The sequence below is a fragment of the Salmo salar genome, chromosome 09, assembly GCF_965601325.2.
Source record: "Salmo salar chromosome 09, fSalSal1, whole genome shotgun sequence".
Classification (NCBI taxonomy): domain Eukaryota; kingdom Metazoa; phylum Chordata; class Actinopteri; order Salmoniformes; family Salmonidae; genus Salmo; species Salmo salar.
This window is the reverse complement of record NC_138299.1, coordinates 153,191,579-153,211,063: the sequence shown is the minus strand read 5'-3', so window position 1 is coordinate 153,211,063 and position 19,485 is coordinate 153,191,579. Positions and strand designations below refer to the sequence as shown.

Below are 19,485 nucleotides of genomic sequence, written 5' to 3'. Positions count from 1 at the left end.
GCTCTAGGAGGTAGAGTTACTGATGGAGCTGTCAGCTAGCTCTAGGAGGTAGGGTTACTGCTGGAGCTGTCAGCTAGCTCTAGGGGGTAGGGTTACTGCTGGAGCTGTCAGCTAGCTCTAGGAGGTAGGGTTACTGCTGTACCTGTCAGCTAGCTGTAGGAGGTAGGGTTACTGCTGGAGCTGTCAGCTAGCTCTAGGAGGTAGGGTTACTGCTGGAGCTGTCAGCTAGCTCTAGGAGGTAGTGTTTCTGCTGGAGCTGTCAGCTAGCTCTAGGAGGTAGAGTTACTGCTGGAGCTGTCAGCTAGCTCTAGGAGGTAGGGTTACTGCTGGAGCTGTCAGCTAGCTCTAGGGGGTAGGGTTACTGCTGTACCTGTCAGCTAGCTCTAGGAGGTAGGGTTACTGCTGGAGCTGTCAGCTAGCTCTAGGAGGTAGGGTTACTGCTGGAGCTGTCAGCTAGCTCTAGGAGGTAGGGTTACTATTGTACCTGTCAGCTAGCTGTAGGAGGTAGGGTTACTGCTGGAGCTGTCAGCTAGCTCTAGGAGGTAGGGTTACTATTGTACCTGTCAGCTAGCTGTAGGAGGTAGGGTTACTGCTGGAGCTGTCAGCTAGCTCTAGGAGGTAGGGTTACTATTGTACCTGTCAGCTAGCTGTAGGAGGTAGGGTTACTGCTGGAGCTGTCAGCTAGCTCTAGGAGGTAGGGTTACTATTGTACCTGTCAGCTAGCTGTAGGAGGTAGGGTTACTGCTGGAGCTGTCAGCTAGCTGTAGGAGGTAGGGTTACTGCTGGAGCTGTCAGCAAGCTCTAGGAGGTAGGGTTACTGATGGAGCTGTCAGCTAGCTCTAGGAGGTAGGGTTACTGCTGGAGCTGTCAGCTAGCTCTAGGAGGTAGGGTTACTGCTGGAGCTGTCAGCTAACTCTAGGAGGTAGGGTTACTGCTGGAGCTGTCAGCTAGCTCTAGGAGGTAGGGTTACTGCTGGAGCTGTCAGCTAGCTCTAGGGGGTAGGGTTACTGCTGGAGCTGTCAGCTAGCTGTAGGAGGTAGGGTTACTGCTGGAGCTGTCAGCTAGCTCTAGGAGGTAGGGTTACTGCTGGAGCTGTCAGCTAGCTCTAGGAGGTAGGGTTACTGCTGGAGCTGTCAGCTAGCTCTAGGGGGTAGAGTTACTGCTGGAGCTGTCAGCTAGCTCTAGGAGGTAGGGTTACTGCTGGAGCTGTCAATTTGCTCAGTTTGGGTCTCAATTTACTGTTTGCATGTTAGTATAGTAGGATATTTGGTTTGCATTATCAGTTTTTCTCTCATGTCAGTCACTGATAGTTACTCAATTAGCCCGTGTCAGCAAACATAACTAGATTGGTAAATTAGTCTAGCGGCCAGCTCTCTAAACTTAGTAATCATGGTCCAGGGTTCCTCATTGATTTTGTTAGTCAGTCTCACTCAGATATCATATTAAAAACGGCAAACATTTCTCTCCACCTTATGTCAAAATGTGTAGAATTGCAGGAAATTAGTTATAAAATGGCAAAATGTTCACTGCACCCCATGGCAAAGTGTGTAGATTTTCCCAAAATTAACTCTAAAGTGTAAAAATGACTGTCTGCTGTCAAGAAGGGGGAAGCTAAAAGAAATTGGATCTCAATGTGTGTGGTGGAGGCGGTATGGTGTAGGTACCCACAGACACACAAGCAACTGCGGCCCCTCATGATGAGTTCAGCTTGTTTGTGGACCCCACCCCCATCAAAGTTGCCCATCCCTGCTCTAGGTAGGAGGTAGGAGGTAAATGCATTGCTGGCCAGTATATTTTCTGAAGGTCTCGGAGTGATAGTGACTGTAGTCTGACTGACAGGCTCACTGGTGAAAGGGTCTGTCCCTCGGTCTGTCTTCACAGCAGCTGGGCTAGCAGTGGTCCTCATGCTCCACACACACATACACGCACTGTGTTAGTGGAACAGCAGGCCCATTCGACTAGAACATCAGTATGGTGTTCGGGTGATTCAGTGTCCAAGGTTTGGCAAAGGATGTTCCGTTGTTTGGTAGTAATCTAAAGCCACCCTAATGAAGACAGCTTCCTGTTGAAACGTTGGTGAATATAAATGAACAGCTTCCTGTTTAAACGTTGGTCAATATAAATTAACAGCTTCCTGTTTAAACGTTGGTCAATATAAATGAACAGCTTCCTGTTTAAACGTTGGTGAATATAAATGAACAGCTTCCTGTTTAAACGTTGGTGAATATAAATGAACAGCTTCCTGTTTAAACGTTGGTGAATATAAATGAACAGCTTCCTGTTTAAACGTTGGTGAATATAAATGAACAGCTTCCTGTTTAAACGTTGGTGAATATAAATGATTGCGTCGGAGCTACTAGTGGCTTTTCCTTTTCTTTTCCCGGAATCTAAAGCCAACATAACCTTGTCTCGTCTCCACCTTCTGGCCTGTCTCCACCTTCTGGCCTGTCTCCACCTTTTGGTCCGTCTCCACCTTTTGGTCCGTCTCCACTTTCTGGCCCTAGTGATTTTCTGGTGGGTTACATGAGGACTTCATGTTTTCAGCACTAGACTTCAACGTTCTGAATAGACTACGCCCTCAAGTCAATTTTAGAGGGCAGCGTCGTGATTAATACATTGTCCACATACTATTCATTCACCCATGGCCTTCAGACTGGACACAATAACACAGATTGGTATCGGCTGTACGCTGATGCTGCCTTTCAGAGCTGGTTGATGGTGATGCATACTGGAGCTCCTCAGCATCTCTCTCTTTGTTCCTGTGTCCTTGGCTCTGTGTTCAAGAAGCCTCTGAGCAGAGCAGCACTTTACTGAATGACCTTCATCTGCCCCCTGGTGGTTCTAACAGAGTACTACACAAAGGTATACAGTTGAAGTCGGAAGTTTACATACACTTTAGCCAAATACATTTAAACTTAGTTTTTCGCAATTCCTGACATTTAATCCACGTAAGAATTCCCTGTTTTAGGTCAGTTAGGATCACCACTTTATTATAAGAATGTGAAATGTCAGAATAATAGTAGAGAGAATGATTTATTTATTTCAGCTTTTATTTCTTTCATCACATTCCCAGTGGGTCAGAAGTTTACATACATACACTCAATTAGTATTTGGTAGAATTGCCTTTAAATTGTTTAACTTGGGTCAAACGTTTTGGGTAGCCTTCCACAAGCTTCCCACAATAAGTTGGGTGAATTTTGGCCCATTCCTCCTGACAGAGCTGGTGTAACTGAGTCAGGTTTGTAGGCCTCCTTGCTCGCACACGCTTTTTCAGTTATGCCCACAAGTTTTCTATAGGATTGAGGTCAGGGCTTTGTGATGGCCACTCCAATACCTTGACTTTGTTGTCTTTAAGCCATTTTTCCACAACTTTGGAAGTATGCTTGGGGTCATTGTTCATTTGGAAGACCCATTTGCGACCAAGCTTTAACTTCCTGACTGATGTCTTGAGATGTTGCTTCAATATATCCACATAATTTTCCTACCTCATGATGCCATCTATTTTGTGAAGTGCACCAGTCGATGCATATTATGGCCAAACAGTTCCATTTTTGTTTCATCAGACCAGAGGACATTTCTCTAAAAAGTACGATCTTTGTCCCCATGTGGAGTTGCAAACCGTAGTCTGGCTTTTTTATGGCAGTTTTGGAGCAGTGGCTTCTTCCTTGCTGAGCGGCCTTTCAGGTTATGTCGATATAGGACTAGTTTTACTGTGGATATAGATATCTTTGTACCTGTTTGCTCCAGCATCTTCACAAGGTCCTTTGCTGTTGTTCTGGGATTGATTTGCACTTTTTGCACCAAAGTACGTTCATGTTTAGGAGACAGAACGTGTCTCCTTCCTGAGCGGTATGACGGCTGCGTGGTCCCATGGTGTTTATACTTGCGTACTATTGTTTGTACAGATGAACGTGGTACATTCAGGCGTTTGGAAATTGCTCCCAAGGATGAACCAGACTTGTGGAAGTCTACAATTCTTTTTCTGAGGTCTTGGCTGATTTCTTTTTATTTTCCCATGATGTCAAGCAAAGAGGCACTGAGTTTGAAGGTAGGCCTTGAAATACATCCACAGGTACACCTCCAATTGACTCAAATGATTTCAATTAGACTATGAGAAGCTTCTAAAGCCATGACATCATTTTATGGAATTTTCCAAGCTGTTTAAAGGCACAGTCAACTTAGTGTATGTACATTTCTGACCCACTGGAATTGTGATACAGTGAATTATAAGTGAAATAATCTGTTTGTGAACAGTTGTTTGAAAAATGACTTGTGTCATGCACAAAGTAGATGTCCTAACCGACTTGCCAAAACTATAGTTTGTTGGTTGAAAAACGAGTTTTAATGACTCCAACCTAGGTGTATGTAAACTTCCCACTTCAACTGTAGATCAGGGGTCTCCAACAGGTTGATCGGGTGCTACCAGTAACTCGCAGCCAACATATGAGTAGCTAGCCAAGCAATTCTGAAAATACATTACATTCTTTATCTTTTCCACTGAAAACTGTCATAAACAAATCTCACAAGTATCAGACAACGCAAGCTCACAGTTTCTATCTAATTTATGCAACATTGACATTATCCCACCCCTGGTTAGCCACTAAAGCCAAACCTAACACAATATCTGCCAATTAATTTACAGCAATATTGCCCCTGGCTGTCTGTGATATATGTACGTTTGTCTATTTTTTTATTTTACCTTTATTTAACTAGGCAAGTCAGTTAAGAACAAATTCTTATTTACAATGACGGCCTACCCCAGCCAAACCCGGACAACGCTGGGCCACCTTATGGGACTCCCAATCACGGCCGGATGTGACGCAGCCTAGATTCGAACCAGGGACTGCAGTGATGCCTCTTGCACTGAGATGCTGCGCCACTCGGGAGCCCTTTAATTTCACATCTAGCGAGTGAGGAATGTGCAGGTATAATAAATTTGCAGTTAACATTTAATTAAGAAGGTTTTGGGGAAGTGTCTGTCAACTCACACCAACTGGCTACAGATGGTGTTCCTAGGCCATCATTGGAAAAAAATGTGTTCTTAACTGAGTTGCCTAGTTAAATAAAGGTTAAATAAAAAAAAATATGAACGTTTTCTTCCAGACCAAAATAAATAAAATTGTGTTCTGATGTGATTTAAGCATTGAAATGGACACAGAACATGTCCCCAAAACAATTCTCTATGAACAATTGTAATTTTGAGAGTGAAAAACAAAATCTTAAACCAGGAACATTTTAACTGAACATAATTTGGGGAAATCCCAGATTGTATAGGCCCCCCTTAGTTATTTATTAACCATTATTTTACCATGTATATTGACAGAAAACCGTGCACTACTTTCTCTTGTACACTAAGGACCCAGGGGAGGGGAGAGGAGAGGAGAAGAGAAGAATGTGCCTATTTGAAAGCTAGAAAAAATGTTGTAGCTCGGGACATGTTTCATTTTTAAAAGTAGCTCTCATGCTAGAAAAGGTTGTAAACCCTGTTTATAGAGTAGTCACCTGCCCCCTGGTGGTTCTATCAGAGTACTACATATATAGTACACAAGTCAGCTGCCCCCTGGTGGTTATATTAGAGTACTACACAAGTCAGCTGCCCCCTTGTGGTTATATTAGAGTACTACACGGGTCAGCTGCCCCTTGGTGGTTCTATCAGAGTACTACATATAGAGTAGTACACAAGTCAGTTGCCCCCTGGTGGTTCTAGCAGAGTAGTACACAAGTCAGCTGCCCCTTGGTGGTTCTATTAGAGTAGTACACAAGTCAGCTGCCCCCTGGTGGTTATATTAGAGTAGTACACAAGTCAGCTGCCCCCTGGTGGTTATATTAGAGTAGTACACAAGTCAGCTGCCCCCTTGTGGTTATATTAGAGTACTACACAAGTCAGCTGCCCCCTTGTGGTTTTATTAGAGAGGTACACAAGTCAGCTGCCTCCTGGTGGTTCTAGCAGAGTACTACACAAGTCAGCTGCCCACCTTGTGGTTTTATTAGAGTAGTACACAAGTCAGCTGCCCCCTTGTGGTTTTATTAGAGTAGTACACAAGTCAGCTGCCCCCTGGTGGTTCTAGCAGAGTACTACACTTAAAGTACTAAACAAAGGTATAGAGTAGGGTTGAATGGCAGGAACCCGGTTACTGAGATTTACTGCCCAAAACCACTCCCGTTTCCCGGGATAAATAACTGCGAGAAACCGGTAAATTATAATAAATTATATCAACAGCATGACGTGAAATGGAACTGTTAAATTATATGCAATGTCTAAATCTTGCCTCTCTGCGGTCTTCTCTCTGCAAGATCAATCATCTACGCTCATGTTGGGGACAGGCATGTCATGTTGGGGACAGACAGCCCATGTCATGTTGGGGACAGACAGCCCATGTCATGTTGGGGACAGACAGCCCATGTCATGTTGGGGACAGACAGCCCATGTCATGTTGGGGACAGACAGCTCTTCTCACGTTGGGGACAGACAGACGGCTCATCTCAGTATGAAGCACAGTTCACAATGCATGTAGAGCGATCATCTCATTGTAACTTGTTTTCTTGTGACAGGTTGACCTACATTTGCTGCGGCGTGGTCTATTCTACAGTAATATAAGGACCAAATACACGTCTAATTTATACATCTCCATCTGGCTTTCGGGGCTCACCTAATTGTTTTATTGTAAAGATATTTATATTTTTGCAGCTGCAGAGTTTTAAAACAGCTTATCCCTCCAATATTGTTGCGTTGAATTGCAGCATGCGCGAGCAGTTTCTCTGTCTCCAGCAATTCCATTCAAATTGCTTTGGAATGGGGTGTTGGGTGTAGATTTGTTATTTAATCCATTTTTGAAAAGGCTGTAACATAACAAAATGTGGATAAAGGGAAGGGGTCTGAATACATTCCGAAAGAGGAGCGGTTGTGTGTGTGTGTGTGTGTGTGTGTGTGTGTGTGTGTGTGTGTGTGTGTGTGTGTGTGTGTGTGTGTGTGTGTGTGTGTGTGTGTGTGTGTGGTACATACAGTGCTATTCGGAAGGTATTCAGACCCCTTGACTTTTTCCACATTTTGTTACTTTACAGCCTTATTCTAAAATTGCTGAAAAAAATATGTTCCTCGTTAATCTACACACAATACCCCATAATGACAAAGAAAAAACAGTTTTTTTTGTCAAATGTTTGCAAATGTATAAAAAGTTAAATTACATTTACGTACGTTTTCACACCCTTTGCTCAGTACTTTGTTGAAGCACCTTTGGCAGTGATTACAGCCTCGAGTCTTCTTGGGTATGACGCTACAGGCTTGGCACACCTGTATTTGGGGAGTTTCTCCCATTCTTCTCTGCAGATCCTCTCAAGCTCTGTCAGGTTGGATGTGGAGCATTGCTGCACAGCTATTTTCAGGTGTCTCCAGAGATGTTTGATCGGGTTCAAGTCCAGGCTTAGGCTGAGCACTCAAGGACATTCAGAGACTTGTCCAGAAGCCACTCCTGCGTTGTCTTGGCTGTGTGCTTAGGGTCGTTGTCCTGTTGGAAGGTGAACCTTCGCCCCTTTCATCTTTCCCTCGATCCTGACTAGTCTCCCAGTCCCTACCACTGAAAAACATCCCCACAGCATGATGCTGCCACCACCATGCTTCACCGTAGGGATGGTGCCAGGTTTCCTCCAGATGTCACCCTTGGCATTCAGGCCAAAGAGTTCAGTCTTGGTTTCATCAGACCAGAGAATCTTGCTTCTCATGGTCTGAGAGTCCTTTAGGTGCCTTTTGGCAAACTCCAAGCAGGCTGTCATGTGCCTCTTACTGAGGAGTGGCTTCCATCTGGCCACTACCATAAAGTGCTACAGAGATGCTTCTCCTTCTGGAAGGTTCTCCCATCTCCACAGAGGAACTCTGGAGCTCTGGGAGAGTAACAATCGGGTTCCTCCCTGACCAAGACCCTTCTCCCCAGATTGCTCAGTTTGGCTGTGTGGCCACCTCTAGGAAGAGTCTTGGTAGTTCCAAACTTCTTCCATTTAAGAATGATGTGTTCTTTGGGACCTTCAATGCTGCAGAAATGTTTTGGTACCCTTCCCCAGATCTGTGCCTCGACATAATCCTGTCTTGGAGCTCTACGGACAATTCCTTTGACCTTGACAGTGCATGTCAGAGCAAAAACCAACTGTGGGACCTTATATAGACTGGTGTGTGCCTTTCCAAATCATGTCCAATCAATTGAATTTACAACAGGTAAAGTCAAGTTGAAGAAACATCTCAAGGATGATCAATGGAAACAGGATGCACCTGAGCTCAATTTCAAGTCTCATGGCAAAGGGTCTGAATACGTTTGTAAATAAGGTATTTCTGTTTTTATTTTTAATACATTTGCTAAAAACCTGTTTTCGCTTTGTCATTATGGGGTATTGTGTGTAGATTGATGAGGATATAAAAAATTTAAAAAAATAAAAAATGTTGGAATAAGGATGTAACGTAACAAAATGTGGAAAAAGGGAAGGGGTCTGAATACTTTCCAAATGCACTGTAAATGCAGTGCTTGCCTTGGACTGAAATAGGTGCTGGGACTCATATTGGGTGCCGGTGCTGTTTATATTGAGGTGCAGGAGCGCCACAATGCCTTTTGAGAGGAACAGGAGCTCAAGCAGTAGAAAATCTGAGGTGCCGGCACTCCGCTCCGGTGAGCTCCTACCCAGGTCATGCACCGTGTAAATGGCATGTTATGGAAGGGTCCAGCTCAAAAACACCCCAAAACGTTATTTTAGAAATAGTGATGCAGGTCTTTTAGATGTTGCCTTTCAAAACTTTATCCGCAACGTTACATTCCATTTACCTCTCCGTCCATTCTTCAGATGACTGCCAAAATAAACAAAACACTAAATGAGCGATACAAGTATATTGAAAGCATGGGGTGCTTCCACACAGGAAGTTCCAGACACTTGTAGAATCTATGCCAAGGCGCATTGAAGCTGCTCTGGCGGCTCCTGGTGGCCCAACGCCCTGTTAAGACACTTTATATTGGTGTTTCCTTTATTTTGGCAGTTACCTGCAGTTACCATAACGAGGATGATGAATTGATTTGCTGTTTGGGGTAGGTTTCCCTAAAACATGTGAAATCACAGAAAAGGTTTCTGTACCCATCTGTAATATTCTATTTACATAAAAAATGGAGGTTTGGTTGTAAAAAGGAACTTCTCCTTTAAGCCTTCTACCAGTCTTGGTCCATTAGTGCAGTGCATATAAAGGAAGGACTATTAGAGGATATAGGACTGTTGACATGCACCAAATGTAAACAGTACAATAGCCTAGTGGTATGTGGGTGGGGAGCTAGGTGACAAAGCAGGATGTATAGAAGACTGTAATGATGAGGCTCTACCACTAGGAGACTGTAGTGATGAGGCACTATCACTAGGAGGAGACTGTAATGATGAGGCTCTACCACTAGGAGACTGTAGTGATGAGGCACTATCACTAGGAGGAGACTGTAATGATGAGGCTCTACCACTAGGAGACTGTAGTGATGAGGCACTATCACTAGGAGGAGACTGTAGTGATGAGGCTCTACCACTAGGAGGAGACTGTAGTGATGAGGCTCTACCACTAGGAGGAGACTGTAGTGATGAGGCTCTACCACTAGGAGACTGTAATGATGAGGCTCTACCACGAGGAGGAGACTGTAGTGATGAGGCTCTACCACTAGGAGGAGACTGTAATGATGAGGCTCTACCACTAGGAGGAGACTGTAGTGATGAGGCTCTACCACTAGGAGGAGACTGTAGTGATGAGGCTCTATCACCACTAGGAGGAGACACTGACTAGTCATATGCTGACTGATGACAGTGTTATATATTTTTAGATTTATTCTGGTTTTAGTCATTTTGACTAAAATATCAAGTCACATTTTTGTCATTTTAATAACGATTGTCTAGTTATTGTCAATGACAAAAAGTGGGCCATTTTAGTCAACTAAATTCCCTTTCATTTTCGTCATCAGATTTGTATTGCCTCATTAACCTATAGTAAACATTAAATAACTGACTTCCATGTGCATACATAGCCTTGTCCGAATACCAGGGCCACGTTCAGTAGGCTACTGGTAATGTTGCCATGACTACGTTTAGTAGACTACTGGTAATGTTGCCATGACTACGTTCAGTAGACTACTGGTAATGTTGCCATGACTACGTTTAGTAGACTACTGGTAATGTTGCCATGACTACGTTCAGTAGACTACTGGTAATGTTGCCATGACTACATTTAGTAGACTACTGTTAATGTTGCCATGACTACGTTCAGTAGACTACTGGTAATGTTGCCATGACTACGTTCAGTAGACTACTGGTAATGTTGCCATGACTACGTTCAGTAGACTACTGGTAATGTTGCCATGACTACGTTCAGTAGACTACTGGTAATGTTACCATGACTACGTTCAGTAGACTACTGGTAATGTTACCATGACTACGTTCAGTAGACTACTGGTAATGTTGCCATGACTACGTTCAGTAGACTACTGGTAATGTTGCCATGACTACGTTCAGTAGACTACTGGTAATGTTGCCATGACTACGTTCAGTAGACTACTGGTAATGTTGCCATGACTACGTTCAGTAGACTACTGGTAATGTTGCCATGACTACGTTCAGTAGACTACTGGTAATGTTGCCATGACTACGTTCAGTAGACTACTGGTAATGTTGCCAGGGCCACGTTCAGCCCAGGTTGTTAGCCATAGCTAGCTAATGAGGTAACATGACTGAACAAGGTGTAGCACTAAACAAATGGTTAACGATCTGGTCCGCAAGTAGCCTTGTTTTACAACGGCTTTATGAATGTAAAATGCGGCGCGTCACGATATAAATAAATAAAACGTAGTGCGGGTAGACTTAATCGGCAGATTTAGTCAGAGATAGTTTTGTCTCTATTTTTAGTCAACAGAAATGAAAAATAATTTTTGTTTAGTTATCGTTTATTTTCTGGGTCTATTTAGTCAGTAATAGTGTCTTCAATTGCCACTGGAAAAATGTGTGTTTGACGAATATTTTAGTCACATTGTTTGTTGACAAAATGAATACTGTGCTATGGTACCTCATTAGGACTGAGAGGAAGGCTGTGTTACCCTGATACATGTGTCTTGGCTGTTGGACTTATGTTGCTTCTCTCTCTCTCTCTGTGTGTGTGTGTGTGTGTGTGTGTGTGTGTGTGTGTGTGTGTGTGTGTGTGTGTGTGTGTGTGTGTGTGTGTGTGTGTGTGTGTGTGTGTGTGTGGGAGGGTACACAACAGCGGGTACTCCATATAAAGTGCCCCCCACCCAGATGAACGGAGCCCCCCCACCCTACTCCCCCTCCCCCAACCCCTACCAAACAGCCATGTACCCCATCAGAAGTGCCTACCCCCAGCAGAGCATGCAGAGCATGCAGAACCTGCAGAACTTATATGCACAGGTAAGTACACATACCCTTCACACACACCCTACTCCCTCAACGTAAACACACACACACACACACACACACACACACACACACCCTACTCCCTCAATGTAAACACACACACACACACACACACACACACACACACACACCCTACTCCCTCAATGTAAACACACACACACACACACACACACACACACCCTACTCCCTCAACGTAAACACACACACACACACACACACACACACACACACACACACACACACACACACACACACACACACACACACCCTACTCCACCAACTGCTACCCTCAGTCGAACCTTTATGTACTGGTAAACACACACGCACACACACACACACACACACACACACACACACACACACACACACACACACACACACACCCTTCTCCCTCAATGTCTACCCTCAGTAGAACCTTTATGTACTGGTAAACACACACACACACACACACACACACACACACACACACACACACACACACACACACCCTACTCCCTCAATGTCTACCCTCAGCAGAAACTTTATGTACTGGTAAACACACACACACACACACACACACACACACACACACACACACACACACACACACACACACACACACCCCTCAATGTCTACCCTCAGCAGAAACTTTATGTACTGGTAAAAAAACACACACACACACACACACACACACACACACCCTAACCTCTCTCTCTGTCTCCCTGTAGGCAGCAGCGTATTATGGCCAGCCAGTGTATGCGGCTCAGCCCTATGTAAATCAACACACTACTCACATGTACACACACATAAACACACACTAACACAGACACACTCTACCACAGACACACTCTAACCTCTGTCTCTGTGTCTGTAGGCGTATTACACCCAGCCTGTGTATGCTGCTCAGCCTCAGCCACATGTAATCCACCACACCACAGTGGTTCAGCCAAACAGCCTTCCCTCAGCCCTCTACCCCGCCCCGGTCCAAGCCCCTAGAAACAACGGAATGGCTGCCATGGGGATGGTTGCCGGGACCACCATGGCTATGAGTGCAGGTCGGGTTGATGACTGAGGAATCTGATGTATCTACAGCATGTGTTGTTAAACGTTGAAGATATTTTCATATTAAATACCTTTTTGAATGATTTCATTTCCTATGCTAAACTGATTATGCTTAAGTTATGCTAAACTGATTATGCTTAAGTTATGCTAAAATGATTATATTGCTATTGAGTGTTTTTTTGGTGTAAGTTGTATTAGTTTTGGTCGGTGCCATATTGACCACAGTGCTGCGGTCAAAACAATAGTGACAAAATGACATCCAACGATAATGATTTGTGTGTCGTCCTGTAGGAACCCTGTTGACCACGCCTCAGCACGCTCAGCTGGGAACGCACCAACACGTCACCATGCCACAGTACCGGCCCCAGGGCACACCTGGTTACAGCTATGTCCCTCCCCACTGGTAGACCCCCCCACCCCACGAGAAGTAAGTCATGGGACTAGCACTCCTTTACTAGCTCTCTGTTTCTCTTTCCTCATTTCTCTCCTTTCTTTCTCTTTCCTCATTTCTCTCCTTCTTTCTTTCTCTTTCCTCATTTCTCTCCTCTTTCTCTTTCCTCATTTCTCTCCTCTCTTTCTCTTTCCTCATTTCTCTCCTTCTCTTTCTTTCGCTTTCCTCATTTCTCTCCTCTCTCTCTTTCTCTTTCCTCATTTCTCTCCTCTCTCTTTCTCTTTCCTCATTTCTCTCCTTCTTTATTTCTCTTTCCTCATTTCTCTCCTCGCTTTCTCTTTCCTCATTTCTCTCCTCTCTTTCTCTTTCCCCATTTCTCTCCTTCTCTTTCTTTCGCTTTCCTCATTTCTCTCCTACTCTTTCTTTCGCTTTCCTCATTTCTCTCCTACTCTTTCTTTCGCTTTCCTCATTTCTCTCCTCTCTCTCTTTCTCTTTCCTCATTTCTCTCCTTTCTTTCTCTTTCCTCATTTCTCTCCTTCTTTCTTTCTCTTTCCTCATTTCTCTCCTCGCTTTCTCTTTCCTCATTTCTCTCCTCTTTCTCTTTCCTCATTTCTCTCCTCTCTTTCTCTTTCCTCATTTCTCTCCGAATCTTTCTTTCGCTTTCCTCATTTCTCTCCTCTCTATCTTTCTCTTTCCTCATTTCTCTCCTCTCCCTCTCTTTCTCTTTACTAATTTCTCTCCTCTCTTTCTCTTTCCTCATTTCTCTCCTTCTCTCTTTCTCTTTCCTCATTTCTCTCCTCGCTTTCGCTTTCCTCATTTCTCTCCTTCTCTCTTTCTTTCCTCATTTCTCTCCTTCTTTCCTCATTTCTCTCCTTCTCTTTCTTTCGCTTTCCTCATTTCTCTCCTCTTTCTTTCGCTTTCCTCATTTCTCTCCTTCTCTTTCTCTCTTCCTCATTTCTCTCCTTCTCTTTCTTTCGCTTTCCTCATTTCTCTCCTTTCTTTCTCTTTCCTCATTTCTCTCCTTCTCTTTCTTTCGCTTTCCTCATTTCTCTCCTTCTCTCTTTCGCTTTCCTCATTTCTCTCCTTCTCTCTTTCTTTCCTCATTTCTCTCCTTCTCTTTCCTCATTTCTCTCCTCTTTCTTTCGCTTTCCTCATTTCTCTCCTCTCTTTCTTTCGCTTTCCTCTTTCATCACTCCTCTCTCTTTCTTTTGCTTTCCTCATTTCTCTCCTTCTTTCTTTCGCTTTCCTCATTTCTCTCCTTCTCTTTCTTTCGCTTTCCTCATTTCTCTCCTTCTCTTTCTTTCGCTTTCCTCATTTCTCTCCTCTCTCTTTCTTTCGCTTTCCTCATTTCTCTCCTTCTCTCTTTCTTTCGCTTTCCTCATTTCTCTCCTTCTCTCTCTTTCTTTCGCTTTCCTCATTTCTCTCCTTCTTTCTTTCGCTTTCCTCATTTCTCTCCTCTCTCTCTTTCGCTTTCCTCATTTCTCTCCTTCTCTCTCTCTTTCGCTTTCCTCATTTCTCTCCTTCTCTCTCTTTCTTTCGCTTTCCTCATTTCTCTCCTTCTCTTTCTTTCGCTTTCCTCATTTCTCTCCTCTCTCTTTCCTCATTTCTCTCCTTCTCTTTCCTCATTTCTCTCCTTCTCTTTCTTTCGCTTTCCTCATTTCTCTCCTCTTTCTTTCGCTTTCCTCATTTCTCTCCTTCTTTCTTTCTCTTTCCTCATTTCTCTCCTTCTCTTTCTTTCGCTTTCCTCATTTCTCTCCTTCTCTCTTTCGCTTTCCTCATTTCTCTCCTTCTCTCTTTCTTTCCTCATTTCTCTCCTTCTCTTTCCTCATTTCTCTCCTCTTTCTTTCGCTTTCCTCTTTCATCACTCCTCTCTCTTTCTTTCGCTTTCCTCATTTCTCTCCTTTCTTTCGCTTTCCTCATTTCTCTCCTTTCTTTCGCTTTCCTCATTTCTCTCCTTCTCTTTCTTTCGCTTTCCTCATTTCTCTCCTTCTCTTTCTTTCGCTTTCCTCATTTCTCTCCTTCTCTCTTTCTTTCGCTTTCCTCATTTCTCTCCTTCTCTCTCTTTCTTTCGCTTTCCTCATTTCTCTCCTCTCTCTCTTTTGCTTTCCTCATTTCTCTCCCTCTCTCTCTTTCGCTTTCCTCATTTCTCTCCCTCTCTCTCTTTCGCTTTCCTCATTTCTCTCCTTCTCTCTCTTTCTTTCGCTTTCCTCATTTCTCTCCTTCTTTCTTTCGCTTTCCTCATTTCTCTCCTCTCTCTCTTTCGCTTTCCTCATTTCTCTCCTTCTCTCTCTCTCTTTCGCTTTCCTCATTTCTCTCCTTCTCTCTCTTTCTTTCGCTTTCCTCATTTCTCTCCTTCTCTTTCTTTCGCTTTCCTCATTTCTCTCCTCTCTCTTTCCTCATTTCTCTCCTTCTCTTTCCTCATTTCTCTCCTTCTCTTTCTTTCGCTTTCCTCATTTCTCTCCTTCTTTCTTTCGCTTTCCTCATTTCTCTCCTCTTTGTCTTTCCTCATTTCTCTCCTCTCTCTTTCTTTCGCTTTCCTCATTTCCCTCCTTCTCTTTCTTTCGCTTTCCTCATTTCTCTCCTCTCTCTTTTGCTTTCCTCATTTCTCCTTCTCTTTCCTCATTTCTCTCCTCTCTTTCTCTCTCTTTCCTCATTTCTCTCCTTTCTCTCTCTTTCCTCATTTCTCTCCTCTCTCTCTCTTTCGCTTTCCTCATTTCTCTCCTTCTCTCTCTTTCGCTTTCCTCATTTCTCTCCTTCTCTTTCTTTCGTTTTCCTCATTTCTCTCCTTCTCTTTCTTTCGTTTTCCTCATTTCTCTCCTTCTCTTTCTTTCGTTTTCCTCATTTCTCTCCTCTCTCTTTCCTCATTTCTCTCCTTCTCTCTTTCTTTCCTCATTTCTCTCCTTCTCTTTCCTCATTTCTCCCCTTCTCTTTCTTTCGCTTTCCTCATTTCTCTCCTCTCTCTTTCTTTCGCTTTCCTCATTTCTCTCCTCTCTTTCTCTTTCCTCATTTCTCTCCTTCTCTTTCTTTCGCTTTCCTCATTTCTCCCCTTCTCTTTCTTTCGCTTTCCTCATTTCTCTCCTCTCTCTTTCTTTCGCTTTCCTCATTTCTCTCCTCTCTTTCTCTTTCCTCATTTCTCTCCTTCTCTTTCTTTCGCTTTCCTCATTTCTCTCCTTCTCTTTCTTTCTCTTTCCTCATTTCTCTCCTCTCTCTCTCTTTCTCTTTCCTCATTTCTCTCCTTCTCTTTCTTTCACTTTCCTCATTTCTCTCCTTCTCTTTCTTTCGCTTTCCTCATTTCTCTCCTCTTTCTCTTTCCTCATTTCTCTCCTCTCTCTTTCTTTCGCTTTCCTCATTTCTCTCCTTCTCTTTCTTTCGCTTTCCTCATTTCTCTCCTCTCTCTTTTGCTTTCCTCATTTCTCCTTCTCTTTCCTCATTTCTCTCTTTCTCTCTCTTTCCTCATTTCTCTCCTCTTTCTCTTTCCTCATTTCTCTCCTCTCTCTCTCTTTCGCTTTCCTCATTTCTCTCCTCTTTCTCTTTCCTCATTTCTCTCCTCTCTCTCTCTTTCGCTTTCCTCATTTCTCTCCTTCTCTTTCTTTCGTTTTCCTCATTTCTCTCCTCTTTCTTTCGTTTTCCTCATTTCTCTCCTTCTCTCTTTCTCTGTCCTCATTTCTCTCCTTCTCTCTTTCTCTTTCCTCATTTCTCTCCTTCTCTTTCCTCATTTCTCTCCTTCTCTCTTTCTTTCGCTTTCCTCATTTCTCTCCTTCTCTCTCTTTCTTTCGCTTTCCTCATTTCTCTCCTCTCTCTTTCTTTCGCTTTCCTCATTTCTCTCCTCTCTCTTTCTTTCGCTTTCCTCATTTCTCTCCTTCTCTTTCTTTCGCTTTCCTCATTTTTCTCCTTCTCTTTCTTTCGCTTTCCTCATTTCTCTCCTCTCTTTCTTTCGCTTTCCTCATTTCTCTCCTTCTCTTTCTTTCTCTTTCCTCATTTCTCTCCTCTCTCTCTCTTTCTCTTTCCTCATTTCTCTCCTCTCTTTCTCTTTCCTCATTTCTCTCCTTCTCTTTCTTTTGCTTTCCTCATTTCTCTCCTTCTCTTTCTTTCCTCATTTCTCTCCCTCTTTCTTTCTTTCCTCATTTCTCTCCTTCTTTCTTTCTCTTTCCTCATTTCTCTCCTTCTTTCTTTCTCTTTCCTCATTTCTCTCCTTCTCTTTCTTTCTCTTTCCTCATTTCTCTCCTTCTCTTTCTTTCTCTTTCCTCATTTCTCTCCCTCTCTTTCTTTCTCTTTCCTCATTTCTCTCCTCTCTCTTTCTTTCCTCATTTCTCTCCTTCTCTTTCCTCATTTCTCTCCTTCTCTCTTTCTTTCGCTTTCCTCATTTCTCTCCTTCTCTCTCTTTCTTTCTCTTTCCTCATTTCTCTCCTTCTCTTTCTTTCGCTTTCCTAATTTTTCTCCTTCTCTTTCTTTCGCTTTCCTCATTTCTCTCCTTCTCTTTCTTTCTCTTTCCTCATTTCTCTCCTTCTCTCTTTCTTTCGCTTTCCTCATTTCTCCTTCTCTCTCTTTCTTTCGCTTTCCTCATTTCTCTCCTTCTCTTTCTTTCGCTTTCCTAATTTTTCTCCTTCTCTTTCTTTCGCTTTCCTCATTTCTCTCCTTCTCTTTCTTTCTCTTTCCTCATTTCTCTCCTCTCTCTCTCTTTCTCTTTCCTCATTTCTCTCCTTCTCTTTCTTTCCTCATTTCTCTCCTTCTCTTTCTTTCCTCATTTCTCTCCCTCTTTCTTTCTTTCCTCATTTCTCTCCTTCTCTTTCTTTCTCTTTCCTCATTTCTCTCCTTCTCTTTCTTTCTCTTTCCTCATTTCTCACCTTCTCTTTCTTTCTCTTTCCTCATTTCTCTCCTCTCTCTTTCTCTTACCTCATTTCTCTCCTTCTCTTTCTTTCTTTCGCTTTCTCTTTCTTTCGCTTTCCTCATCTTTCCTTCTCTCTTTCTCTTTCCTCATTTCTCTCCTTCTCGCTCTCTCTTTCACCCCGGAACCTTTTCAGAATCTTTCCAAGTCATCTTATATTTCCAAATGTCCACTCTCAAATCAATCCAATGTCTTCTCACTTTCTCTGTCGTTTCAGATCTGGAGTCCGACATGGTATGCAACTACTCCAGTCTTACACAGGCTTCTTATGGTCACCATGGCAACGTCACATCTGTCTACAACAACAAAACTAAAGTGTTACAGAGGCTTCTTACGGTCACCATGGCAACCTCACACCTGTCTGCAACAACAAAACTAAAGAGCAACGGACACTTGCTGCATTCTCTAGGGTTTTACAAAAGCTGCTTGATATTTAATTGTTTACTCAACGATTCTTTTCTTTTTCTCCTTTGATTCGCCAATATGTCTTGTCATTACATTGTTTTCCTTGTTTTGTTTTTTACATTCTTACATCATCATTGGAACTCCAGAGTGATTGACCAATCACGAGTGTCTGTTGCTCTGCTCGTGTACTGTGTGCTGCTGTGTGTCAGTGGTGGGAATGTACTGGCCCCGTCCTGCTCCATCCCTGTCATCATCACCATCTTCATCATCACCAGCTTATGCTGCCAAATGTTCTAACCATTAGATATCAGCACAGTGCTTTTATTGAATTTATTTAGATTTGTTTTAATCCCTTACTTTTCCTTTCCAACAAAGCACTGTGTTGGAACAGCGTACCTGTCGTTTTTCTTTACATCCTGTGTGTTGGAACAGCATACCTGTCGTTTTTCTTTACATCCTGTGTGTTGGAACAGCGTACCTGTCGTTTTTCTTTACATCCTGTGTGTTGGAACAGCATACCTGTCGTTTTTCTTTACATCCTGTGTGTTGGAACAGCGTACCTGTCGTTTTTCTTTATATCCTGTGTGTTGGAACGGCGTACCTGTCGTTTTTCTTTACATCCTGTGTGTTGGAACAGCGTACCTGTCGTTTTTCTTTACATCCTGTGTGTTGGAACAGCGTACCTGTCGTTTTTCTTTACATCCTGTGTGTTGGAACAGCGTACCTGTCGTTTTTCTTTACATCCTGTGTGTTGGAACAGTGTACCTGTCGTTTTTCTTTACATCCTGTGTGTTGGAACGGCGTACCTGTCGTTTTTCTTTACATCCTGTGTGTTGGAACGGCGTACCTGTCGTTTTTCTTTACATCCTGTCCTTCTGATCTTCAGTTTATCTTCCACTTCTGATAACAAGGGGTGTCTTCCAGCTGTTTGTTAGATAGATCTGTAACGTCTAGATCCGCTGTCTGACTAGATCTGTAATGACTAGATCCGCTGTCTGACTAGATCTGTAATGACTAGATCCGATATATATATATATATATATATATATAGCTGTATGTGTGTACAGGATGTGTGGTCAAGCACACAGTCACACAATTACACACACACAGATACACAGTCTTGTTTAACTAACCTTGTTGGGACACACAATTCAGTCCCATTCAAAATTCTATAAATACACACAAGTCATACTTAAAGCAGGATCACTTAATGTCAATCAAATAATAATATGTGGAATCAAACGTGTGCCAACACAGTTAAACACACACACAGTACATTAGACTACCACTCGGACTGATAGTGTGTTGATGAACATGTGGAAGCACTGGGCAGGGTGACATG

The 19,485-nt window shown here is 43.1% G+C and overlaps 1 protein-coding gene across 4 annotated transcripts in view; it reads left to right on the top strand.

The window, feature by feature from the left end:
* LOC106594929 (myelin-associated neurite-outgrowth inhibitor) overlaps window positions 1–18,842 on the top strand; it is a 68,823-nt gene extending 49,981 nt beyond the window's left edge. For 3 of the 4 annotated variants that reach the window (XM_082956450.1, XM_082956448.1, XM_082956447.1), the window contains 5 exons: window positions 11,243–11,415; window positions 12,129–12,173; window positions 12,275–12,455; window positions 12,754–12,889; window positions 17,956–18,842. In XM_082956450.1, coding sequence (XP_082812576.1) covers window positions 11,243–11,415; window positions 12,129–12,173; window positions 12,275–12,455; window positions 12,754–12,869 — 515 coding nt within the window. In that variant the 3' untranslated portion in view covers window positions 12,870–12,889; window positions 17,956–18,842. The remainder of the gene's footprint in view (window positions 1–11,242; window positions 11,416–12,128; window positions 12,174–12,274; window positions 12,456–12,753; window positions 12,890–17,955) is intronic. The other variant, XM_082956449.1, reaches the window with a different exon arrangement.
* Window positions 18,843–19,485: the final 643 nt, after the last annotated feature.